This window comes from Lissotriton vulgaris, chromosome 5, assembly GCF_964263255.1.
Source record: "Lissotriton vulgaris chromosome 5, aLisVul1.2, whole genome shotgun sequence".
NCBI classification, from domain to species: Eukaryota; Metazoa; Chordata; class Amphibia; order Caudata; family Salamandridae; genus Lissotriton; species Lissotriton vulgaris.
The window spans coordinates 1,675,097,882-1,675,124,963 of NC_141693.1; the positions used below are offsets into that span (position 1 = coordinate 1,675,097,882).

General features: G+C 44.8%; 1 protein-coding gene across 1 annotated transcript in view; it reads left to right on the forward strand.

Moving 5' to 3' along the window:
* Positions 1-1,074: 1,074 nt before the first annotated feature.
* LOC147716934 (parathyroid hormone/parathyroid hormone-related peptide receptor-like) overlaps positions 1,075-27,082 on the forward strand; it is a 296,895-nt gene continuing 270,887 nt past the window's right edge. The window contains exons 1-2 of the mRNA XM_086919829.1: positions 1,075-1,326; positions 3,304-3,409. Of these exons, the coding sequence (XP_086775955.1) occupies positions 1,075-1,326; positions 3,304-3,409 (358 nt within the window). The remainder of the gene's footprint in view (positions 1,327-3,303; positions 3,410-27,082) is intronic.

Below are 27,082 nucleotides of genomic sequence, written 5' to 3' on the forward strand. Positions count from 1 at the left end.
TGAGGATTTGCGAAAATGCTGGTATGACATGCGCCAGCGCTCAAAGTAAAAAGGTTGCTGCCAGGCTGGGGGAGGCAAAAAACACTGGTGTTGGGAACTCCACTGCCACCGCTTCCATGCCACTTGAGGAAATGGTCAAGGGGACCCTGCTCCCAGAGAGTGAGAGAGGCATGGCAGACCTTGATAGCTTTGACCGCCCAGACCCAAGACAAGGTAAGAAGCATGCCATCACACCCCTGATACCTCCCTACTTCTACCACACACCCAGGAGAGACCCAGGCACACAACAAAAATGCAAGTCCAGTGCAGGCACATAAGCACACACAGCAATGCATTACGGGAGATGTTGTCACATGCACCTAACAGTAGAGCAGTGACACCCAGCCAGGGTCAACCAGTATGAGTGCATCAGGAAAGGCAAAATACAGACAGTCAGGACCCATGTAATCACAAAAAGTGTAATTTATTGCATGACAAATGCAAGGCAGGACACCAAATTAATGTGTGCATTTACGTCCACAGCACCACCTGAAACCGGAGGGGAGGATGAATCCCACAGCGCTGAGGTTTCAGGGCAAGTAGAGGAGGAGGAGGAAGGCAGCCCAGTCATCTCTGCAAAACGCCCCCAGCGCATTGCAGTGACACCATTGCCACCGCTGTAGGAGGAAACAGAGGACACTGATGATGTGCCCACCAAGTCCAGGGACAGTCTGAGCCACAACACAGAGCTCGATCACTTTCAACTCCCATTCCAGCAATACCATCCAGGCGCAGGGCACGTCCATCCACAAGCGCATCTGCTGCAGGAGAGGAGACAGTCTTCAGAGGGCTTGAGGGGCACATGTTGAAGTGCAGCGCCTGCAGGGGAAAAGCATAAGATCCATTCAGAGGCAAATTAGGGTGGGCTTCATGGGCCTGACAGGTGCCCTGGAGGCACTCTGTGCTGAGATAAGAGAGGACCGGTCTGCTAGGTGCAGGTAGAGGCAGTGACTCCACACATGCCTTGACTTATACACAAGGCCTGTCAACCGTCTGGCCTCAGCCACCTCAGTGCTGTCATGGCCCTGCATCAGCATGCAGCATGAGGTGGCACACTGCAGCCAGGACGTAGCCATTGGAATAGTCCAGGTCACATGTGCTGTGGACCAGCTGCAGGCAGCTGCCACTGCTGGAACAGGAGTCCTTAGTCTGCTGGAGGAGGACGCCCAATCAAGGAGGAGCAGCATCACTCCCCCGCTCCCACGGGACAGGCGCCGTAGTGCACGTCATGGTATGGCTGCAGATGCTACTGAAGAGGGCGAGGAGCTACGAGCCGTCAGCACCAACGTTGAGATGCCCTGACTACCAAATGGCAATTGGTGTGTTAACCCATTGCACACAGACATTAGTTAAGTATTGTTTCTTCGCACTGTATGTCCAACATGTGTGGGACATTAATAACCACATTGTGTGCTACACAGGCTGTGTGACGCAATATATCCTGACCTTAAGGAAATTAAACACAGTCTTGCATAAATATATAGCATTGTGTCATCATTTCTGACCTAGAAATAGTTCTGTGTAATCTCATCAAGCCTTTTGCGCCCGGCAGCCGCACCAATAACACAGGCTGGCCTGCATCCTGGAGCTGGCCGCTCCTCATCTGATGATTCTGAATCTGTGAGCTCCACTGGGATGCCTTTCCTGGTGGCGATGTTGTGCAGCATGGCACACGCAACCAGATCTTGAAACATGTCTCAGGGCTGTATTTTAGTGCCCCTCCACTCTTATGTAGGCAGCGGAAACTGCTCCAAAAGTATTCCAAAGGTTCACTCAATGGTACAGTGAGTGGCTGTGTGGGCACAGTTGTACCTCCGCTCCCCTGCGTTGGCAGGATTCAGGTACGGAGTCATTATGTAGTCATGGACAGCATACGTACTGTTACCTGTGGGGTGAGAGGAATAAGGTTAAACACTGTCCTGCCACTGCTGTACTTTACTAGTGTGTCCTTGTTTCCAATGCAATTACCTAGTAGGTAGCCCTCACCAAACTCCCCATTTGTGAGTCGACAGTGGATCCCACGTGGTGGAAGATTAATGAGTCGTGGTAGCTGCCTGGGTATTTTGCTACGATGTCAGTGATAATATGCTTGGCATTGCACACCACCTGTATATTCAGGGAATGGTAGGACTTGCGATTCCTGAACACATACTCAATCTTGGAGGGGTGGATATAGCGACATGGGTCGATGCAGCCGATGATGTGGGGAAATTGTGCAATTTGTTAGAACGCCTGCTTCGCCTGGTCTAGTGCCTGTGGTGTGCTGGGGAAGTGGATGTGGTGATGCAGCCTCTGTACCGTTGCATCAAGGAACACGTGGAAAAATCACAAAAGTGGACCCTGTGAGACCCCTCCTGCTATGGCTATCACCCCCTGGAAGCTCCCTGATGCCAAGAGGTGCAGCAAGCACAGGACCTGTATATGGGTGGGGATGGTGTGTGTCCTGTATGTGGGGTGTTCAAGTATAGGTTTGAGCTCCTCTATTAAGTCCTGGATGCTCTCTTCATCCAGCCTGTAGTTAATATGGATCTCCTCCTCAGTCCGCTGGAACAGGGTAATGCGTGCTCTAAAGATCCTTTCCTGGCGTCTACTTCTCTGTGCAGCAGCATTGAGTCGCAGCCTCCTGGCTATTATATATAGCCCAGCCATTGTGAAAAAATACTGTGGCAATGTGGGCCTCTTTAAATACGTTGCACCTGGTTACCACCTGTTCAGACTTGGTGGTAATTGCGATTAGCAATTTTGCGATTTACAGGAATTCACAAATAGCAATTTTTTCATACATTCCGTTTAGCGTATTCGCAAATTGAGAAGTCCATAATTGCAATTTTTGCAATTGTGGCTTAGCAGTTTGTGAATATTCGAAGATTCCATTAGTCGCAAGAATTGCTAATCGCTAATTTAGCGATTAGCAATTTTGCAATCAGGATGTCTCTCGTACATAGCGTAGCTGTGTTTTGCGACCGCAAACACAGTTTTTTGCGAATTGCAGTGTTTGCATTCGTAAAACAGCTTCATACATATGGCCCGATGTCAGATATATTATAAGAATTACTGGGGGAACCTGAATTACCGATTCTCTTTGTTATTCCTCATTTCTAAACAGGTGTCTGTCCCACCCCTCTTCCAGAATTACTGGTACTCCAAATATGAGTTAAATGTGGGGGCGGAGCTACCAGGCATATAACAAGTCAACTCATAATGAGGTCCTAGATATATAACTTCAGTGACATCTAAAGCACATGTGATTCTTATTTCGGACAGGTGGACACAGATGACGTTATCACCAAAGAAGAACAGATATATCTCCTAGAAGAGGCCTACAACAGGTGCCAGAAGGACATCAAAACTAGCATGGAAAGGATGAAAGGTACAGTTATATATGGAGCATTCCCACCTCTTGCAACATCCCAAAGCGTTTATTTAGTGTATGAGTAAGTACTGTTGCGTGTTTATCTAGGTTCCTGATCGATACTGTGACCTTATGCCCCTATTCGGCTATAAATCCATTTATTCCCTATATTGGCATAACCGTTCAAGTGCGATTTTCTGAAAAGTCATCTCTGGCCTCACACGAACAGAGCCACATTCCAGCATAGTTCCCTCTGCCACTTCCTTTGCGACCAATTAGTGCAATGACAGAGCAGTAGTCACTATCTGATATTCCTAGATAACACTCCGAGTTCTTCAACAAGATAAAAACTCTGCAAACCTGGAAATCCCCGCTTGCTATGTTTTGATTAGTAATAGAACTCTAATGAGCAACTGATAACTATCACTTCCTAGTGACATCTTTAATTGACGTCTTATGTCCAGCAAACTTGCGTCAAACCCGGCACCTGTCAGGTATAAATATTACCAACGTTGCCTTAAGCAATGAGAGCTGTAAGCTGTGAGCTGTGAGCTGCAAGACCCCGTGTTGGTAAATCTAGCACTCTGTCGCTGCAGCCTGCTATCCTGTGGTGGTGAAGCTGCTGATACCATTATCGCCGCTAAAGCGCGAACTATGGTGCCGTACGCTTAAGGAGCTGAACAGCCGTCCCTCTGCGAAGACATCCAGCAGATTCCAGCTGCCCGCGGAGCTGTCCCCCCTCCTTCCTCGATGCGCTGAAGAGAAGCCGCTGCCTTTCTCGTGCAGAGAAATCCAGTCCCGGCGCTTCCGGTTTACCCTCGCGGGAGACTGGGATATCGAGAGAGACCCCTGAAGGAGATACCAATCCTCCATCATTCTATTCAGAGGTATGGTGTTGACTAAACCCTTAGACGAGAATTCTTGAAACAAACCTTGGCAAAACCAACTTAACTTAAGCTACTTACTCACTCCCCTTTTCACGTGTTAGGCTTAGGTCAGGCACACTGGGGTAGGCTTAGTTAGAAGCACCAGTTGAGTATGTTAGCCTAATGTATATATGACTGTATATATGTTTTATTACTTTAAACCATTGTATGGCTAAGAAACCATATCAATGCTTTTACAGTTCTATTTCGCAATACTTATCTTACTGTACGTACTTTTTATAATAACAATTATTGCAATTGTGGCAATACATTTCTCTTGTACGAGAAGAAAGACTGTTCAATAAATGTTAACCCTTTATTGACAAACGCCCGTCTCTCTATTCTCTACATCTCGTGAAAGTAAACTGCACTAGACTGAATGAGTGAAATACAGGTCTATTGTTTCACACGACCCTAGAGATCGACTCTTGATCTGAGGAGCAAAGTTGTCATGTTGCACGGTTGTTGGAAAGCTGAATCCCTTCTTGTCTGTGCCAAGGAAGCTGATCACTTCCTATGCAGAGAAGAAAGTTTCCAGTGACCTCTGAGCTAGTTGGTAACACAACCCAATTAAGTTTAGCATAGTCAGTGGAGGCCTGGAATATCCGCAGTTCCACGTCGATACTACTGTTTATGTTATTCCAATGCGCAGGGCCTAGTGGGAAACTAGGAACTACACTACATGGCGCCCAACGTTTGGTAAGGCGATAAACTAACGCAAGACAGTAGAGTAACTCAGTCGTGCATATTTCACACAGACCCCTTTCTCCCGTAAATACTCCAATAGACGTCTGGAGTGGGTGAAAGGTTAACAATCCGCCCGACCTTAGTAGGAAGAGATTCCTATGTAAAGCTCTGGTTTATTCAACGTTGAAGGATACAGTGTTCCAAAATATTGTGCACCTAATCTTTGTCTCCTTGGAGACCTACTCTGCAAACCTTGCATTTTTTACAATGCCAGAAAATAACGGAACCTCTGGGGCCGCAGTAGCTGCGACTCAGCAAGGTCCCGAACACACAGACCCGGATGCAATTATCATCCCGGTCCACTTAAGAAGATCTATAACGTTAAAACTTATAGAGAACGGACTGACACCTCAAGGTGGTACAGTAATTTTCGTGATAGAGGCTCACGAGTATCGGCAGACAGAGGTATTCTATTCATGGATAAACTTTCCAGCGGCAAACGCTAGAACACAAGAGTTTCACTATTACAAAATAGAGAAACCTCCGGAAGAGTACGCTCCTTTTGAGGAGATTGAAATTCCACTTAAATTTCAAGAGCACCTGCTCTGGTTTAATGGCGCCCTAAAACACAATGATCACATAACTAGGCTCGGTCCACTAGGTAGACCAGGAGCCACGTGGCCGGTTCTAGCCAGCTACACACCACATCCTGACATTGTAAAAATGTCTAGAGAAGAGCTGTTAGTACAGCTAAACACATTAATAAAAATACATAGGCAATTAGTCCAATATGTAATGCGGACTGCAACAGTCCAGCCAGCTGTTAATTCACACCAGCTGACCCCTCACTCGGGGAACACAAATAAAATTACACCACAGAACATACATTCATGTCTTGGTAAAACACCCGTAAAACGGGAACAAATTCCTTTCTGGTTAGCACAGAAAATCACTCAAATAGAGGCAGTGTTTCCTGATACTACCCCTATTGAGAAACACAGAATCTTGACCATCTGCCTTCCTATGGGAATCGCACCACACGTGGAGGACTGTGACACTTGGGGTACAGTCTTTGCTTCCATTTACACAAAAACACACGGTGTTCCGTCTATGGCGGTAATACCAGAAGTGCTAAAACAGATTCAAAATGAATTCGGTCCAGAGCCCGCTTTAAATCTAGGTATGAAATTACTGAAAGACTTCAAGCAGGTCTCGGCTATATTATTAGCCAACATTAGAGGAGAAGCAGCATCTGTGGCGATTCGCCAGAAGGTGAGGGAAACAGATATAAAAGATCCTGTTGAGCTTGCAAAAATCATAGAAAAGTGCTATGAAGAATTAGGTAGAGACAGCTTGGGTGGGAAACCAGTAAAACCCCAACTGCTCGAAAGTCCTGAAAAATCATTTATTAAAAATAATTGAAACACTCCTAAAAAGAGCTGGGATGGAAATAAACAATCCACTCCCAAGGAAAAAGTTTTCCAGTCCAGAGGAAGGTCTCCTCGACGGAGGGAAAGAACTCCGACTCGAGAACGCCAGTCTCCCCAGAGGGAGCCCTCTGAGAAAAGGTATAACCTTAGAAATAGGGATAATCTGAAAAAACCTGATAGATATCAAAGTATTGATACACGTCCCTCTCGATCTCTTCCACAGAATTCGGAAAGAAGAGGACGGTCAGACCCAGGAGAGCACACCAAGTCCAAAGACAAGGAACCTGCTCAGAGTAAAAAATCTCAATTTCCTAAAAAGAAGGTAGCCAGTATTAGAGTAATCAACCATGCCGAGAATAATGAGGACACAGTTGAAAAACGGGGAGTGGGCATTGACAATGTTGGACAGTGCAGCAGAGATCAGTATAGCGCGCAAGATCTTGATGAGTCATCTGGAGACAGTGGACACGAATGAATACATTCAGGTTGAAACTACCAACACCAGACTTAGCGAGCCCCATAAAATATATACGAAATAACATTGCGTATAGAGGGTGATAAGACTAGGAAAATTAAGGGTCTTTTTTGGGATAAGCTCTCAAAAGGCTATGATATTCTGTTAGCTGAAAAAGATTGGCCCCCGGAGTTTGTCAGGGAGTGCCCTCGTGGCGAAGAAGTGATTATGCCTGCCTTCTCGAATCACATACCGATTCACAAAAAATATACATATGCACGGAAATGGGCAGTAGCACAGGCACCTGCATTGTATAAAAATCATGTAGGATGGGATGAGGATTCACCTCCTCACAAAATCCAACTAAAAAGTGAACCAACTGCTCAACGGCAGTATCCCATAAAGCAAGAAGCTAAAAAACAGGTCAGGGAGATCTTAGATCAACTTGAATACCAGGGGGTGATTGAAACATGCACCTCTCAAATGAACAATCCTTTGTTTCCTGTCTCCAAGCCAGACAATTCATATCGTCTAGTTTTGGACTACAGACATCTTAATACATGTTGCAAAACTTTTGCAGTACAAAACTCGCATAGTGCAGCCCTAATGAATAACATAGTTAGGAAAAAATACAAAACGACATTAGACATATCTAATGGTTTCTTTTGTCAAAACATTGCACCAGAAAGCAGATATTTGACCGCTTTCTCCGCATTTGGGTCGCAGAAAAAATTCTGTCGACTCCCACAGGGGTTCAAGAACAGCCCAGGACTATTCTCAGCTAGGGTAACAGAGTTACTACAACTCTATGATGATGAAGCATTATCTTACGTAGATGATATTTATCTCACAGACGACGACTTGGATACTCACTTGAAAAGAGTTATACTTGGGTTCGCAGCAGAGGGTTACAAATTCAACTTTAAAAAGTCTCGAATTGCCCATCTGACGGTACTGTTTTTAGGGTACGAATTATCAAGTGAAGGGAAAAGCCTAGCGGACAACTTCTTAGAGAAGTGCGCTGTACTCCAAGCTCCAAAAACGCTGAAGAATTTACAATCCATTCTAGGTTTTCTGAATTTCGGAAGAACTTACATCCTAAATTACGCAGAGAGGGTTAAACCTCTCTACGAACTAATTAAACCTGATTTTAAACAAATCAATTGGACTCAAAAACACACAGAAATTTTGAGATCACTGCAAACAGACATGTTAGCAAAAACAAAATTAGACACACGTGACAACACACGTGATCTTGTAATCCGAGTCATCCCAGGAAGATGCGGATTCACATACCTAACCTCTAATGAGGGAGAAAAGGTACCAATTTCAATTAAATCACACTTGTACACACAAGCAGAAAAAACATTCAGTCACACAGAAAGAACTGTGAACGCAGTGCAAATCGCATTAGCAAATGAACGAGAACTAGCACACGGCAAAAGGATTAACATCCTCACTGCGGAATCCGCCTTCGAAGCGCTATTCAGCCCAGTAAACCTGCCTACAGTGTCACTGGATCCGAAATGGATACAGTGCATAGATTCTCTAGGAGCGGAAGACGTGAAATACTATTTCGCCCCGCAATACGAAGAACTGAATGATTTAGAATATGAAGAAGAATATCCTCTGCCAATCGAAATCCTACCTCTCCCACAATATGCCTGTATAATCTATACAGATAGCTCTGTACAGCATTTCAACGTAGAGAGAAAATCCTACGACGCAGCATGTGCGATCATTAAATGTCGTTGGCTGTGCGGTAAAATCAGACCGAAAGTAACAAAAACTGAATCTGTAAGAAACTGTTCGGTTCAGAGAACTGAAATCAGATCTTTAAAGATGGCGCTTGAAAATGCAGAACGTGAATTCCCGACACTTATAGTGTGCGATTCTCATTTTTGCGTCAACTCTTACAATAACAAACTGCAGAGTTGGATTGAAAACGACTACAAAGATGACACAGGTGCCACAATAAAGCATAAATTGCTCTGGAACGAGGTAGCTCTTTTAAGTAAAGAACTACAAAAGACTCACGTGATTCACGCACAGAGTCTTCAACGTGATGGCGTTCACGTTGCAGGGAATTCATTGGCTAATACAGCCACCGCGGAAGCAACTAAACCGGCTTCCGTAGCCACAAAAAAGCGTACAGATAAATACATAGACGGGGAAACCATGCTGGCAGTAAGAACGACCGTAAAAGGCGACTGTGCAGCACTACCCGTGAACTATCCACTCAATTATGCATACATAATCGATGCAAACTCCGTTCCTTTTGCTCGAATCCCTGGAGTGGGGGACAGAGTAATTTCAAATACGAACAGGAGAATATTTTTAATAGCAGACGCACATATGGGTTTGGGTCTGAGACACCAAACAATTAAGGTTTCTCTGACTGAATTACAATCAGTATACTGGTGGCCGGGAATGAGTGTAGAACACCAAATATATGCAAACAACTGTGAAAACTGCAATAGGGATCGCAGTAGTGAACCATGCTACCGGCTACCGATCAGAAACAGCGTAACGCTGCCTGCACCCCAACCTGCGTCCTATTAATCAGTTAAGGCTAAACACACTTAAAAAATGAGGCCCCCAGCGCTCGGCTGACGCTAGAATGGTTATAAAAGATTTGCGAGTCTTTATCGGCACATACGCAATTACCACGTTCCATTCTGACCAGGGTCCTGCTTTCAGCTCTCGAGCCTATAAGGAGGCCATGGCTAGCATGGGAATTGGGTTGCGGTATTCTTGTCCGTCATACCCCGTAAGGGAACAGTGTGGTAGAAAGAAAAAACCGGGACATAAAGCAATCTATAACAGCGAAGGTATTAGGTTCAGGCGCTGGGTGGGTCAAACATTTAATAAGTGTCCAGATTAGTCTTAACAACATGCCAAGAAATTCTCTAAAAGGTTTCAGCCCATACGAACTATTGTTCGGAATTAGAATGCGAGTTCAGGACCTCGATAGTCAGATGTCAGTGGTACAAGAAGAAACAACGCACTTTGATGTAAAGGATCGTTTGGCTGTTTTACAGGAACTGAATGAAACAAGAAAATCATTAAGCAACATAAAGTTAAAGCAACAGCCAAGTACCACTGACGAGGTACCACCCGCAACAGCCCCAGCAAGGCCTGTCTGGATTCCAAAGATTGGGGATCTAGTCAGAGAAAAGATCGCGGTTAAGAAGGAATTTGGGCCTTCTTACAGAAAAGCAGTACCTGTCTTGGCAGTCACCGGAACAAGATCAGTTGTGCTACCGCCCCTTGCTGGTAAAAAGGAGAACAGAGTCGTGTCTATCGATCTGGTAAAACCACAAGCATGTGGCCTATAATCAACAGTAGGCCCAGAGGACTCCCGAGAAACAACAGAATACCCAAACTTGCAACAATCTAAGAGGTTCAAACTGAAAGACTAATCACATTCGATCAGCTTGCAGTGCACAATGAAGGACTATGCAATAATGCCATGGAACTCGTGCCTCTTGAAACACAGATTGAAACAGTTCGTCAAGAAACAACACCAGTCTACAATGATGTGGCATCAGAAAGTGCTACCGAGAGACAGATTGAAAGAACAATCCCATCAATTGACAGAACTGCCTCTGGTTATTTCATCAACTTCGACAACTTCTCTGAAGATCTAAACGACCCCGAAGTGATGCCAGAAACAAAAAAGTCTTTTAAAGAAAAAGCAACAGAACTCTTTCATCAACTGAAGGAAATCTACCTTGTTTCCCCTTGGCTAGAGTTCTGGTTCGGTCTAGGTGTATTTTTCCTCCTGCTTTGGCACATCATGGTACTGTGTTTGGGAAAATTCATTGAAGGAAAATATATTACAATGGACACAGCAAGTCAGAACATCAAACTAGTCCTGAAACCACACAGATCATCCCACGTGAAGAAAAGAGAACTGTCAACAGTAAATGTCACAGCAATTCCAATACCTGGTGGGGTAGTATGGGAGAAAACAGACTATGAGATATATGGTCCGGTCGAAATCCTGAAGTATCCTCATCAACTAAAGGTTTCCTTAAGTGACTTTGTGAAACCGAGTACATTCTCTGATGATTGGGACTTTAACAGTATTAATGATATGATGTCTGATTTAGTAATGTCAGCTAGATTCACAGATCATGATTATTTACAAGGTTCATCTAGTTATGAGCAGTTATTCTGTTACACCCACTATGGGGATCATTACTTGCATAAATCTGCACAGCCTAGAAATGTTTTTATGTATAATCAATGGGAACATTGTTCTACACCACCTAAAAGCAGTTCTAAAGCATTCTTTGAGAAATTCAAATACTTCTCAGGGTTTAACACCAGTGATGCAGAAACGTTTTATTATAAACTGTTAGATAAAACAGGAATGAAAACAATGCTGACAAATTCTAAATTGATATATTCAGAAGCATTTTATGACAAAATGATGACATTTGGTTTTGATTATTGGAAAAATAATATTGAAACGAAAACAATTTGGGGTACAAAAGATTGGCAGGTGCAAGGCATAGAAGCACTATTTAGAACCTGCATGATACCAGAACAAATGTTATTTTTGAATGACACAATACACCAAACATCTTGTCTTGGCCTAGCTAAGAACAAAGACCTTAAAACACCGTCTATACCAAAGCCAATACCTGAAAATGTAACCGCAGATATTGAGTTAGGCGTGTCACAAATTTTACATTTCAACAGAACACATCCTGATTGGAAAAAGTGGTTAATCTGGCCTACTGACACAAACAGCTGTCAAGATAGATTCCTGAATAAAACACAGGGTTTAAAAATGACCAGATTAGACTCGAGATATTCCCAGAGACAACATCCAGGGATTATAACAACATACAGTGTAGGGAAACCCTGCCTCGAATGGCTTACTTCGTCCACACTGGCTGAAATTAAGCAACACTTATCTTTACTAAAAGAAGGTGCTGATTTGCGCGATTTCATTCTTGGACCACGCAAACAGCGTCAAAAGCGTTTCATAGCGACCAGTATCTATGCTGCTTACAACGAGGCTTGGAAAGTAAAGCAAATTGAAACTGCTGAAAAAATACGAGAAATTGATCGTATTAATTTGGAGAAATCACTTTCTGTAGTAGACAATGGGTTAATGACTCTGTCTTCCAGAATATATTCGTTGGACAATATTGTATCCTCTGCCTTTGATGTGATAGACAGAGATTTGCTAATGTTACAACATGGCCAGTCTCAATTGCGTTCTATTATAGAATTAGGCTGGACGCTGCAAAATCTTCGTTCAGGCTATGTGCCTTGGCGTTTAATCAACACAACGTCATTATTTTCCAGTTTTAACCTTACTGATAAACAGATCAGTTTGGCACAGAAAGGAGCAGACTATACAATCCTGAGCATCGAAAAACTCGAGAGATTACCATTGACAATGTCAGAGAGTCCTGTCATTGAATGGATAATACACGGAATTATCACAATTCCGATAACAACTTTCCGATTAAAAAAGTGCCTTGAGTACATACCTGCTGGCCAATATGAACAATTGGGTAAAGGATTTGTAAAATCTATATGGAAATTACCATACACTCATTCTTGCTATAGTGACAGCGACAAAAATGTATTTCTTAGTGGTGAGAACTGTAAATACGCACTAAGCGGTATACTTTTGTGTCAGGGTATTAATTTACACGGAGCATGTGATGGAAATTCAAACAACCTTTCATGCCACCAGCTAGTCACACCTGCAACTCAGATAGAGCCCTTCTTTATGCAACTTTCGAACGGGAGTTACATTCTTAGAACGGATCACAGATGTTGTGGCCTCGTGCCAGGGAAAAGTTATATAGTAGAAGTAACATCCATGGTCAAATGCTGTATGCAAGCATTGTTTCCGAGTGGGCCTCCAGACATAGTGACTCCCATCTGGCCTCATCTGAATCTCTATTCTATACGAATTGATACTTTAAGCAAAATGAAATCTGTACTTTTACAGACAACAGTGCCTATAACGTCATCTAAAGAGACGTATGATCTTCTAGTTGCAAGGACAGCTACTGAAGTTCATGACCTTTTATCAACAAATTGCCCCGTGCATTTCGTAGAAATGTTCAGCCAACTCCTTAACATGTCTAGTGCAACAAGCATCCCAGGCATATTTAAGACAGTCTTTACGGGACTGCTAACACCCTTCCAGGCAATTTTGGGAATCTTTCCTAATTTTGTGCACTCCATTTTTGGCGGCATACCATTATTTTGGGGACTCGTCGCAGGGATTCTATTTTTGACCCTCCTGCTTCGTTATGGCAAGCCTCGGCTCAGACATAGCTCCCATGGGAATGGAAGAGACAATCCTAGCAATGCGCTACCGGGACAGGATAACTAACGTCCTCGGATTGGCCAGGCTGAGAGATCTAAACATGACCTGGTTCCTTTCATTCAGACCGATATGGCAAAATTGCATTTTACCTGTGTTACGGTGTATGCTTTGCGGCGATGAATGCGTGTTGGACATCTGTCTTTCACTTCCATCAGCAGTACCAATGGACGTCGATACTATGCTCAGTCCAATAACGGCTCACGCATTGTGTTGTCCCCAGCGGCTACCAATCCTGATGACGGCATTCGTGGAGACTCCTGTACTACAGCCAGGTGGTAACAGTGGAGCGAGTGACAAAAGCAACATCATCCAGGTACAACGAGCTGTGAGCATTGCTGCTCCCGAATATGATGACAGCAATCATTCTCACACCTGCCAAGTTACAGCGCTATCTAATTTGGTTGAACTGTCACCTGAATTTGTAGACCAATTCTTTGAGAGCCTGTCTGATACGATGTTCTCACCCGTACAGAAACAATAACTTTTAGAAGCTTTTCCGACACACAGCGTTCCCATGAACTCTGAATTCGGCCTTCAGTTTTGATCAACAAAAACTGCCAAGAGCTTTGGAAATCTATTTTCTTTGAATTGGACAATTTTTCTAACATTGACCTTTTTTGGCACGAACAATTCTTTGCTTAACGTAAAAACTATTCTTAGAGAACAGAAGCTTCACACTTCTATTTCTAAACACATCTAGAGACATAACATTACACCAGCCTCTAGCAGTGAAGTAGTGTGGCTCACTGGTTAGAGGCGGCAGACCCGAGAGCAGAGGACGGCCCGGGACCAGGGTTCGATTCCCGGCGCGGCAGGTTTCTGGACCAGGGTCAGCGGACTCGATAATTCTCTCGCCACGGTGCCCACTCTGATCAGCGATCACACTCGGCAACTCTGGGCATTAGCTTGCCTCATCTTCACTAACGGCCCCACCAGACCGCCGGGGATGCCTGGTCTCACCCTGGAGATACCCATTAAGGGACCATCTCTCAGGGAAGCCAGGAAGGGTTTCGCAGCGGTCGAAGCGCCTTGGGACCCTACGGGTAAGTAGTGCGCTATATAAATGCCAATACATTTACATTTAGCACACATGTTATTACAATGCATTTTTATGTGATGATTTATCTCGCATTTCTTCTGTCAGAGATACTTCATGTGTAATTCTTTATGCATAATCGTTCAATGATTTTATATGCAATAATCCTGTGAATGATTTCTATGCTTTTAAAAAAAAAAAAAACGTACAGTACCTAAATCCATGTATTACAAGTACGCCTATTTCGAATGCATTTATGTATTTTGGGGTGGGCAATGTTACACATGCATCTAATTGCTTTAGTTTGAGTAATTTTGATGGACATTAACCCGTGGAGTGGGTGTTGCGTGTTTATCTAGGTTCCTGATCGATACTGTGACCTTATGCCCCTATTCGGCTATAAATCCATTTAATCCCTATATTGGCATAACCGTTCAAGTGCGATTTTCTGAAAAGTCATCTCTGGCCTCACACGAACAGAGCCACATTCCAGCATAGTTCCCTCTGCCACTTCCTTTGCGACCAATTAGTGCAATGACAGAGCAGTAGTCACTATCTGATATTCCTAGATAACACTCCGAGTTCTTCAACAAGATAAAAACTCCACAAACCTGGAAATCCCCGCTTGCTATGTTTTGATTAGTAATAGAACTCTAATGAGCAACTGATAACTATCACTTCCTAGTGACATCTTTAATTGACGTCTTATGTCCAGCAAACTTGCGTCAAACCCGGCACCTGTCAGGTATAAATATTACCAACGTTGCCTTAAGCAATGAGAGCTGTAAGCTGTGAGCTGTGAGCTGCAAGACCCCGTGTTGGTAAATCTAGCACTCTGTCGCTGCAGCCTGCTATCCTGTGGTGGTGAAGCTGCTGATACCATTATCGCCGCTAAAGCGCAAACTATGGTGCAGTACGCTTAAGGAGCTGAACAGCCGTCCCTCTGCGAAGACATCCAGCAGATTCCAGCTGCCCGCGGACGCTGTCCCCCCTCCTTCCTCGACGCGCTGAAGAGAAGCAGCTGCCTTTCTCGTGCAGAGAAATCCAGTCCCGGCGCTTCCGGTTTACCCTCGCGGGTGACTGGGATATCGAGAGAGACCCCTGAAGGAGATACCAATCCTCCATCATTCTATTCAGAGGTATGGTGTTGACTAAACCCTTAGACGAGAATTCTTGAAACAAACCTTGGCAAAACCAACTTAACTTAAGCTACTTACTCACTCCCCTTTTCACGTGTTAGGCTTAGGTCAGGCACACTGGGGTAGGCTTAGTTAGAAGCACCAGTTGAGTATGTTAGCCTAATGTATATATGACTGTATATATGTTTTATTACTTTAAACCATTGTATGGCTAAGAAACCATATCAATGCTTTTACAGTTCTATTTCGCAATACTTATCTTACTGTACGTACTTTTTATAATAACAATTATTGCAATTGTGGCAATACATTTCTCTTGTACGAGAAGAAAGACTGTTCAATAAATGTTAACCCTTTATTGACAAACGCCCGTCTCTCAGTTCTCTACATCTCGTGAAAGTAAACTGCACTAGACTGACTGAGTGAAATACAGGTCTATTGTTTCACACGACCCTAGAGATCGACTCTTGATCTGAGGAGCAAAGTTGTCATGTTGCACGGTTGTTGGAAAGCTGAATCCCTTCTTGTCTGTGCCAAGGAAGCTGATCACTTCCTATGCAGAGGAGAAAGTTTCCAGTGACCTCTGAGCTAGTTGGTAACACAACCCAATTAAGTTTAGCATAGTCAGTGGAGGCCTGGAATATCCGCAGTTCCACGTCGATACTACTGTTTATGTTATTCCAATGCGCAGGGCCTAGTGGGAAACTAGGAACTACACTACAGTACCTACTCCATTTATCGTGCCTTGTTGCAAGGATGCTGGTTTCTGTGCTGTCTATGGAAGACATGTTGAGGGTGAAGACAGGCAGAGTGTTCCAATTGTGTTGTAGCATGTATGCTGCAGAGTACTATTTCATAAAGAATGTAGTGAAAAAATGTGAAATGTAGGATTGCAGCAAACAGCTGGATCGTTATTGTTCTTACAAATTCTAGGTGATTGCTAACTTTCCTTATTTTCTTAGGGAGTGTGTTCCAGAGTTTGCATTTCTGTACCAACAAAGATTATCGGTCTGGCAAGGGCAACAAGAAGTTTGAGCATTCACTAATAAGCTGATTCATTTTAGAGATTCCTCTAGCCGGTGAGGCTGCAGATGTTAAGAAGAAGGGACTACCGAGGTCCATGCTCAGAAGTCTCATATGCCAGGGGTCAGCTCAACCTTATGGCGATTGTTCTTTCTGGTGTGGCTGTAGATGGTGTTAGTAAGGAGGTGTAGTTTCTTGGCCAGTAGTTGCTAAGGTGATTACTCTGGACTGTCAGGCAGGTGATATAGAAAATAGAGCCTAGCTGTTTTTTTCACTCTTTGGAGTTGTCCTGGCAATTGCTCTAACAGCACGGCCACAGCAGGTGCATGGTAGGCTGTCTCTTGTCAGAGAGGCAGCAGAGATGTAGACAGTTGTTGTACTGGTTTACATAAGCTTTGTATAGTTAGATGATGACTGAGTGGCTATCACTTGACTGTCCCTACAGTTTCTCAGGCTGGTATGGCAACGTTGTCTATATGCAAGTTTGGTCAAATAGTTGGAGGAGGGATTTCCCAGGGTTAGAATGGATAAGAAATTATTGGCGAGCGAGATGGTAGCGAAGGATTCAGCAAAGAGTGGAAATTGGATACGTTTGGGGAGGATTTATGGTAGATAGTGTTTGAGGAGAGTTTGGTACCTGGAGCAGTCAGGGAAAGTGCTAGAGAATAAGATAGAGGGTTAATGTGAGAAGTAGCTATTGTTTCAGATGGAGATGAGTCGTAATGGTCTACATCTTTTACGATGAGTAATGCAGCAAACAGTATTTGTGGAGAGCAGAAGAGGAAATTATTATATTGGTGTTTGACCTGTAGTCAAATTAGTTATGTTATTAATAAAATAATTATTTGCTCCACTATAATCAGGTATTTGAGTACAACACCTCCTTGCTTTAATTACTCTACAAACTCCGTCTTCTTTCGCCTGGGAGAATGTCCAAGGCAAGCCGGTTCTGCATAACCATTGCTCTAATTGCTACCATTTCTACATTCATTAATTCAAAAGATCTTGCTGTATCTACAGCAAGTCTGTCCACTACTTTAGACAAAAGTCTAATTTTTATTTAAATCATGGCTACACCCATTGGAAGAATCATTGCTCCTAAATTATTTAAAAGCACATGTCCAAACTTTGTTTTACTCTTTTCATTCTATGTTCTTCATCTAGCTCATCTAAAATAAACTCACCCAATTTCTTGGTAGGTTAAAATAAGCAGTCCTTCCACAAATGTAATCAATCAATTCCCCCTTCTAACAGGTTCCCCTCCAGACCAAAAAAAAATCTCCATTGACCTCATAAGATTTATCACACACACTTTCACTTACAAATTCTATTTTCCCTTATTCCTTAGGATTAAGCGTGAGCGTAAAATCCGTTCCTCTCGCGGATTTCGCGGATTTTCGGTAAATCCGCAAACTCCCGCGAATTTACCGAAAATCCGCGAGCGGCGGATTCGGGGGGCAAAAGTTCAAGCCTTCAAGCTTGAAGTTGTTGTTGTAACTATTTTAGGATGGCGCCGGCAAGCTGCCAGCGCCATCCTAAAATAGTTACTAAGTTAGCTTCAACAGGAAGCACTAATAGATAAAATAAAGCAGGTGCTTTATTTTATCTATTAGTGCTTCCTGATGAAGCTAATTTAGTAACTATTTTAGGATGGCGCTGGCAGCTTGCCGGCGCCATCTTAAAATAGTTACAGCCCAGGATGATGGATGGACAGCTCACTCAAGGGACCCCTGCGCCCTTCGGGGCGATTGCATAGTAACACACACATGGCCGCTGGAACTAGTTGAAGCTCAAATTCAGTGACTCATTCATCAGCCCAAAAACAATTGTGAGCGTCGTCGAGGCTGGGCAGGTGTGCCGCCCTTCTTCCCAAATCTACCGTCGAAAATCAGCTGTGATGCTGGATAGAGGCCTTTGTATCCTTGACTTTCACGAGCGCAATCCTTGTGCTGTTCCTGTGACCAGGAGCTTCTTTCTCTTGATCTGCTGCTCTGATCGGTCTCTGACCTTTTATACACACAAGAGGCATGTGAACTCGCATGGAAGCCCGCCCGTTTGGCCCCGCTCACACACTTGCGGTGGCTGTGCACCGTCTTCCCGCCATTTACCCACTATGATGGACAGCTCACTCAAGGGACCCCTGCGCCCTTCGGGGCGATTGCATAGTAACACACATGGTTGCTGGAACTAGTTGAAGCTCAAATTCAGTGACTCATTCATCAGCCCAAAAACAATCGTGAGCGTCGTCGAGGCTGGGCAGGCGTGCCTTCTTCCCAAATCTACCGTCGAAAATCAGCTGTGATGCTGGAAAGAGGCCTTTGTATCCTTGACTTTCACAAGCGCAATCCTCGTGCTGTTCCTGTGACCAGGAGCTTCTTTCTCTTCATCTGCTGCTCTGATCGGTCTCTGACCATTTATACACACAAGAGGCACTTGAACTCGCACAGAAGACCCCCCCCATTAAAAAAATCTGCAAATCCGCAAATTTGCGGATTTTGCGGATCCGCAAATCCGCAAATTTGCGGATCGTGGATCCGCGAAATTCGCCCATGCTTACTTAGGGTAACACCTTACCATACACATCTCACCTTTTCTTTCCTGTTCCGCTTTCAATTGAGGACGTAAACCTGAGAGCCTAACTTCCTCTTTTTCTTTTATTTCTTCTAAAGCAATCCTCTGCTCTCTCATTATATCCTCTAATAAAATCAAACTTCTCATTACTCAATAAACACAGATAATCTTCATTCACATTAGTATTATGTCTGTTTTGTGCAATCGAACAAGTTACTTACCTTCAGTAATGCTTTATCTGGTAGAGACTCTAACTAGACTCACATTCCTTACCTTAGAATTATCCCCAGGAGTAAGCCTAGTTTCAGAAAATGTTTGTGAGCAGTACCCCAGCATGCAGGTAGGTGGCAGCATTTGATTCTGCGTGGTGTCATCTGCACGTAAATTCCGTTTGTGTTGCCTATATAGGCACCACCCAGGCATGCTGGCATTAGTTACTTTTCACAACTTTCCACGCCAGAAGCGCAGAACCACAGAGTATGCTGACCAAACCTAGGGCCCTGAAAGGGGAAGCCCTGTCTCTAGAAATCCATTTGCAGGGTGGGCAGGTTGGGTGGGTTGATAAGGAATCTGCAGATAGATAGAGTTTCTGGCAGATAAGGTGTTACTGAAGGGAAGAACTTGTTCATTTTATAGAGACTACTACCCACAGATTCCTTACCTTAGAATAGATACCCAAGTAATACCTCTCTGGGGGTGGGTCTGACCAATTTTACGCGAAATCCTGCAGGTCAAAATGGTCAAAATGCCCATGCCTATGAACCTAACTGTCTAGGAAGTACTGTTTGGTAAACGTGTGCAAGTAACCTGACATTGTCGCCTGACAGATGTCAAGGACCGAAACCCAGTGTGCTAATGCAGTGGTAGAAGCTTTAGCTCTGGTGTAATGATCACGTAAATTCTCAGGGGGTTGCTTTTTATATAGAGCATAATCCATCGGAAGATGGTCTGCTTTTGCACGGCCCGTCCTTTATTTGCTCCGACATACCCCACGAAGTATTGGTCATCCACCCGGAATTCTTGTGTGTGGTCAAGGTAGAATGACAATGCTCTTTTTGGGTCCAGATGGTGAAGTCGCTCTTCTTCCTTGGAGGGGTGAGGCGGAGCACAAAATGTAGGCAGAGTGATGGTTTGGCCTACGTTAAATGGAGTGACCACTTTTGGAAGAAAGGAAGCCCTTGTACGAAGCACCAGTTTGTCTGTGTAGATGTTCAGGTAAGGGGGCTTGGATAACAAGGCATGAAGCTCACTGACTCTAGAGGCAGATGTTATGGCCACTAGGAAGACCATCTTGATGGTAAGGAGCCTGAGAGGGCAGTTTTGCAAGGTCTTAAAGGAAGCTCACATCAGGAATGTCAGGTACCATAGGCATAAAGAAGGGAGACAGAGGAACCATATGTTGCAAACCTTTCAAAAACATGTACAATAGGGGATTGGAAAAGGGAAGGTTTATCAGACAACCATAGAAAAGCAGATATTGTGGAAAGATGTCCCTTAGTGCCCAGAGCAGAGCCCTACTGGGCAAGGGAAATAAAAAAACTGAATAAATTGAGATAGGAGAGCAGAAAGAGGGTCAACTTGTTTCTCTGCACACCATGCCACAAATTTGCCCAATGGCAGACGTACACTGTTTTGGTGGAGGGATGCCTGACTGCCAAAATGACATTGCAGACTTCAGACGGAAGGTCAAAAGCTGTCAACTGTTGCAGCTCAATGTCCACGCGGGAAGTCGTAGCATTAACAGTTTTGGGTGGAGAACACTCCCCCGCTGCTATGACAGAACATCCTGTTGAAGGGGCAGCCGGATCGGCAGAGCAATAGCTATGCTCAACAGCTCGGGATAACAGACTCTACATGCCCAATCCTGAGCCACAAGAGTGACTTGGACCCAGTTGTTCCTCATCTTCTTGAGAACTCTGGGAAGGAGTGCTATGGCCGGAAAGGCATACAGGCCTGATCTTCACTCCCTACAAAAAGTGTCTCCAATCGAGAGCTGCCTTGGAAACTTCAACGCGTAGAACTGCTGACATTGTGCATTCTCGTCGGTGGCTAACAAATCTTGTACGGTTTCCACTTTTCCGTAGGAACTGTTTGTTTTTAAGAAAACATCAAACGTTTGGATGGTGTCAGACTTAATCCATGCACCCCCTCAGGATATATTGGCCTCTAATCCTGCTAGCTCACAGTGCCACCATAAGTAACCCTAAACCTGGAAAGGTAACAAATGGTTTGGGCATCTCAGAATATGACAACACAGCCCCCAAGGAATCGAGGTAATAGATCTAGAACGTTTTTGCTCAGTCACTCGTGTTCACTCATAGAGATGTACAAGAAATACGCAAAGGGGTGTTTTCAATATTTATTGAACCATAGCGAGTCTTGTATAAAATATATGCGCTACAATGGTTAATAGACAGAAGCACACAAAAGTGATTATCAATATAAGGACAGTGAAAAGAATGAATGATTCCACCATCGTGCTACAACAGTGTATATATGCTAGCATATAAGTACCGTGTGTAGTGTTCTTCTACTATGCGTTCCGTAACCTAGTTGCCCTTGTTGGGTGTTCTGCCTGCCACAAATTCCCTACTGGGTGATCTAAATCCCCATTACCTGAAGGCAAGGTATATAGGTCGTGGTTACACAATAGAGAGTGAGAGAAATGTGAGACATTTGTAACCTCCCATATGCAGTCTTAACACATATAAGCAACAGCTTCTCTCAGAATTCTCACTCAGAACTCTGGTTTCAATATAAAAGAGGAATCTGATTAAAATGAGAAAATCTCCCTCAGCTTTATCTGCGAAGGTCAGGGTATGCAAAGATATTGAAGTAGACGCCTCACTCACTTATCGTGACATGCTACATCATCGCCGCCTATCCACACCAGGGTAAGATGATACTACCCGGGTGGACTCAACCATAGATGGAATGGGAGTTTTTAGATAAAGCAATACTGGACAAGCAGGAATCCAAAAGAGTGATGTTAAAAATACATGTAGGTATACCCAAACACTATGTTCATTTGAAGGGTACCTGGTGTATATATAAAAAAGTGAATTTATTGGGTTCTACTGAATATAATCGTTCAGTTGTACCCCTCTTGTAGTGCCAACATGTTTTGGCCTGTGCTCTGAGCCCAATTGGGTCTGGGGCCTTCGTTAGGGCTATTTATCTATTTTAATGTTCCTGCTTTTATATTGCACACACACTCCATGCACTATCGTGAGGCCTAATGTGCTCACTTGTCTTCTTCTCGTCCACAGTGGATTTTCCACTGCTATCTTTATTCAGGGGACATGCGGATCTGGTGGGAGGTGCTGCCTTTTAGTCACACATTCGTCAAAAGATCCACACCGTGGGATTACCTAAATGCCACCACTCCGTCTGCCGCTTGGGAGAATTCTGGGAGAAGCAGTTGCTTATATGTGTTGAGAAGATATATAGGTCCCCTTCTTGGTCACAAATTGGACATCCCTCCTCACAAAGGGTAAACAGGAATTAGCTGTGCTGAAACACCGTCTATGGAGATTACCTCGCAATGACAGCAGAGTGCTCTTCTAATTAGAGTACGGAAATATGCGTTTATTTATAACAACAACATTCATGCTTCTGTATTGAGGCTTCAGCCGAGCTGACATTGTTTATTGTCTCTATGATAACACCATCGCCTTACAGACGAAAAATAAACTGAGGTCCAGTGACGACGTCCAGCCGTGAGGGCAACGGCGTAGCATTACTCGTGCTGTCAGGGGACAGCGGGACCATTACCACGCCGTGCAGGCGGAGCAGCAAACTACAATCCCCAGGTGCCCCGGGACCCGCGGCGCAAGCCGAACGCCACCACCAGCGACCGGAGGTGCTACAAAGCACCGGGCTGCAACCCGCACCGCGGGACGCGCGCGGACTGCGCCGGGCTAAGCCCGGGCAAAGGGCGGGCCCTCTGTGGCCCTCAGAGGACCTGAGGAGGACGGGGCGGGCCACCCCCCTTGGCTTTCACACCTGACATTACACCACGCAGGTAAAGACTATTTCTTATGCATCTGTTGGTATTCCCCGTTTATCATGAATACTAAAGTGGATCACCCAGCTACCGTAGCAGGAACTGGGCAAAAGTTTTCTTGGTTGGACGAGCTAAACCTCCTATGTCAAACCACCTATGCACCATCAGAAACCCCCCTTTCGCCCAAAAGCGACATCATACCACCAGTTAAGTCTACTCTTTCGGAGCACCCCACATTACTCAACAAAACATGTAGTCCTCATATCGCACCCCCCCAGGTTTTATCGGTGAAAAGGACTCAAACACTGCCTCTAGGTTCACGCATTGTTAATTCCCCAACGATATCTTCGATTCCTGAGGCCCAAGATCCCTTAAACCCTTCTATACACCCGCTTTTAGTACCGCTCATTGAAAAACTGCTTAGCTCTCTGATAGCCCCGTTGTTGGACAAAATTAACATGTTAGGGGATAGGCTTACCAGTTTAGACTCAGCAATCAAGTCAAATTTGTCGGCCGACAAGCACCGTGACACTTTCAACCGTCCAAAGTCACCTCCTACTCACGAAGGCTTTAAACGGGATAAAAGCTGCCAAACACAACTAACTGGCCCTAGTACAGTGGGGCAAAAAGTAATCAAACACTCTCCAAATGTCTCCTCCCCCCAGTTGACCACACCTAGAGCAGATCATGATAAGATTAAACCAATCCATCTACCACCAGAAGCGGCCCCATTCGTGTGCATACTTGCTGGCGTCCCTGCTCTTCCACCTGGAAAAATTGAGAGCCAACATGACTTACTAAACAAAACTAAATTCTGGCTGTCAAAAAATAGGCCACTGCCTCGTCACCTATATGGAGCAATAAGGAGCGTCAGGAGGGTGGACTGGCTGGGTTCTCTCCATAAGGATCTTCCTGGGGACCTGGTACTCGTGAGATTCAGAGACACAAACATTGTCCCTTACTTGAAAACCTGGCCGCCACAAGAGACAGACGGCCCAATATCTATATGGGACTTATATGATTTTTATCCCGCAATCCCTGGTTTTCCCCCTTTCTTGAAATCATTTCCTACATCATGATCTTTTTGGGAAATACTGGGAGTGGTAATAATTAATTCTAACCCCCATTTTCACCATCTCAACCCGGGGGTGGAAGGGAACTAATTATGTTTGGGACCCTGTCCTGCTGTTCTTGGATTACATTGGACTTGGCAATCATGGAGGAATGTTGAACTTTGCAAGGTCATACCTAAATTTACTCCTCTTTTTAGACTTTTAAACCTTTTTAATTTTTTATGTAAGCTGACACTGGTTCTTTTGATTCTTTCTTTTTAAATGATGATCATCTTTCCCTTTACCCTTTTATTTGAATGAAATTGTCTAAATGTACTGTATTATTTTTTTCTGTTACTGTATGCTTATATGATATTCTTTTGGTAATATCGAATAAAGCTTATTTTGAACCTTAAAAAAACTACAACATTTGCGTAATGTATGTTCAGGCCTTGTACCGGATGTTCAAGGTGTCATGATAGTGTACTTATAAAGTGGAATTGTAAGCAATGTGGATTCAGAGACACTAATCCTTTACTGTCATGTAAACAAATGTGTGTCAAAAGTCATTGAGTGGAAAAGGAAGGCAACTTTGGAAAAGCATACTTTTAAAATGGCAGTGCTTCATTCTGGGCCTAATCTAGCCAAGTGACAATCTTAATAATGCTCACACTTCTGCTGAAAGAGACCATGCACCACCTATGCATGGAGAAACCGTTCGTGACCCGCAATGCTCAACAGCTGAGTTTGCCCACTCTGGTGTTCAGAGAACCTGCCAGATGTTGAACCACCAGGAAAATGCCCTGCTGTTCCAGCCATGTCCAGAGGTGCAGGGCTTCTTGAAAAAGGGTTCACAACCCTACACCGGACTGCATGTTGCAGTACCACATTACAATGGTGTTGTAAGTGAACACCTGCATTAGCCTGCCCGGGATGGAGGGCAGAAAGGCTTTCAATGCCAAACGGATCACTCAATGCACCAACAGGTTGATGTGGAGTCTAGATTTTGCCGGATACCAGAGCCCTTTGATCTCCACCTCTCTCAGATGGCCAACCCATCCCAGCAGCAAATCATCTCTCACTATTGTCAGATCTGGTTGGGAGGGGAAGAGGAGTCTAACCACTACTGCAGATCTTTTGCAGTTCCCTCCGAGATCTGGACCATGTGAGAGATTCCTCAGATGCTTCCCCCAGTGTAACCTCTGGTCCTACTGCATGTGTCACCAGCAGGATGTAGGAAGCCATGAGGCCCAGTAATCTCAGAGTCAGTCTCACCAAAATCTAAGATAGTGGCTGAAACATCAGTAACATACCCTGAATATCCTGGACTCACCATTCAGGAGTTTCGGCCCGAAAATGCCCCGTGTCCAGAACCTCTCCAATGAAAGGGAGAGTCTGAGAGGAAGTCAGGTGTGACTTCGGCACGTTGATAGTGAACTCCAGCGAATGCAGGAGGTCCACCATAGTCTTGAGGTGGGAGACAACAGCATGGGGCAAGCCCCCAGTGAACAGCCAGTTGGTGAGACATGGGAAGAAAGGCACTCCTGATCTCCGCAGAGGAGCTGCAACCACCACCATTACCTTGATGAACACCTGAGAGGTGCTGGTAAAGCCAAAAGGAAGCACAGTGAACTGGAAGTGCTTGTGGCTCACCATGAACCACAGGTTACCCCTGTGGGCAGTCAGGATGGGAATTTGGAAATATGCATCCTTCTAGTCCAACGCCACCATCCAGTCTCCTAGCTTTAGTGCTAACAGGACCTGAGCTAGAGTAAGCATTTTGAACTTCTTTGTCCTTCTTGGGCACAAGAAAGTAGAGAGAATATCAACCACAACCCACTTCTGCATTGGCACTCTCTCTATGGCTCCTTTGGCCAAAAGACCCATCACTTCCTGATGGAGAAGAGATAGGTGGTCCTTTGTCAGACTGGGGAGGAGTAGTCTCGAAGGGAATGGAGTAGCCTTTTCAGAAATCTGCAAAACCCACCTGCCCGACGTATGGGCTGCAGTGGCGGAGGTGATGACGAATCCTGCTGCCCACTGGGTATCCATGATGATAAGTGGGCAGCCTAGGAGAGCTTGGAGGATGGAGTTGAAGGTGGGTTTGTGGACTGACCTGACCACTGGCCACCCAACCCATAGGGCGAGGAGGAGCTGCGGTCATGCAAAGACCTGAAAGCTTACACGTGCGTAGGATAGACGGGTAAGGAAGCAGCTGCATGCCACTTCTATGGCCACAAAAGGAGCAAAATGTGGATTGAGGGTGACAGGGTTCCGTGGAAAGCCACAGGGACCTTGCCGTAGCCGTCTTGTTCGTAAAGCATTCTAGCACCGAAACCACCTTGTCTCAGAAGGGATGGGAGCCCTCAAAGGGCATGTCCATGAGTGATGTCTGGACATCCCCAGAAAAACCAGTAGTCCTCAACCAGGCATGGCATCTCAGAACCACTGTCAATGAAACCCCTCTGCCTAGGTATTCGGTGGTGTTTAGTCCACAGCGAATGGTTTCCTTCAGAACAGTTGGCAGTAGCCTGCGCAACCGTGTCCCACAGAGTGTGGGAGTAGCGGCCCAAACGACGTGTGGTGTTCACCGACCTCAATGCCAAGCTGAAATTATCCAGCTTCTTGGATTCCTGATCTGAGGTGGGATAGGGAATGTTCCAGGGTTTATATGTGAGGTGGAAGCTGGCAGTGGCGGCATGCAATAGGAGCACCTGGGCTGTGCTTGGACCATGTCCCAAGCAGCACATCAGTAAGTGCCTCATTGAAAATGAGAAGCGGTTCTGATGGGGACACTTCTGGCTAAAGCACTTCGGTCCAGATGTTAGTCTTGACTGCCACTGAGGGGAAACAAAGGTTGAGGACCTCAGCAGCCCTGTGCACCACCATTGCAACTAAAGCTCACTCCTCCATAGCCATGGTAGAGGAAGAAAGCATAACAGTAGCCACAGAGGTGTCCAGTTCACTGACTTCACCCAGATCCTCACACCAGTCCATAGG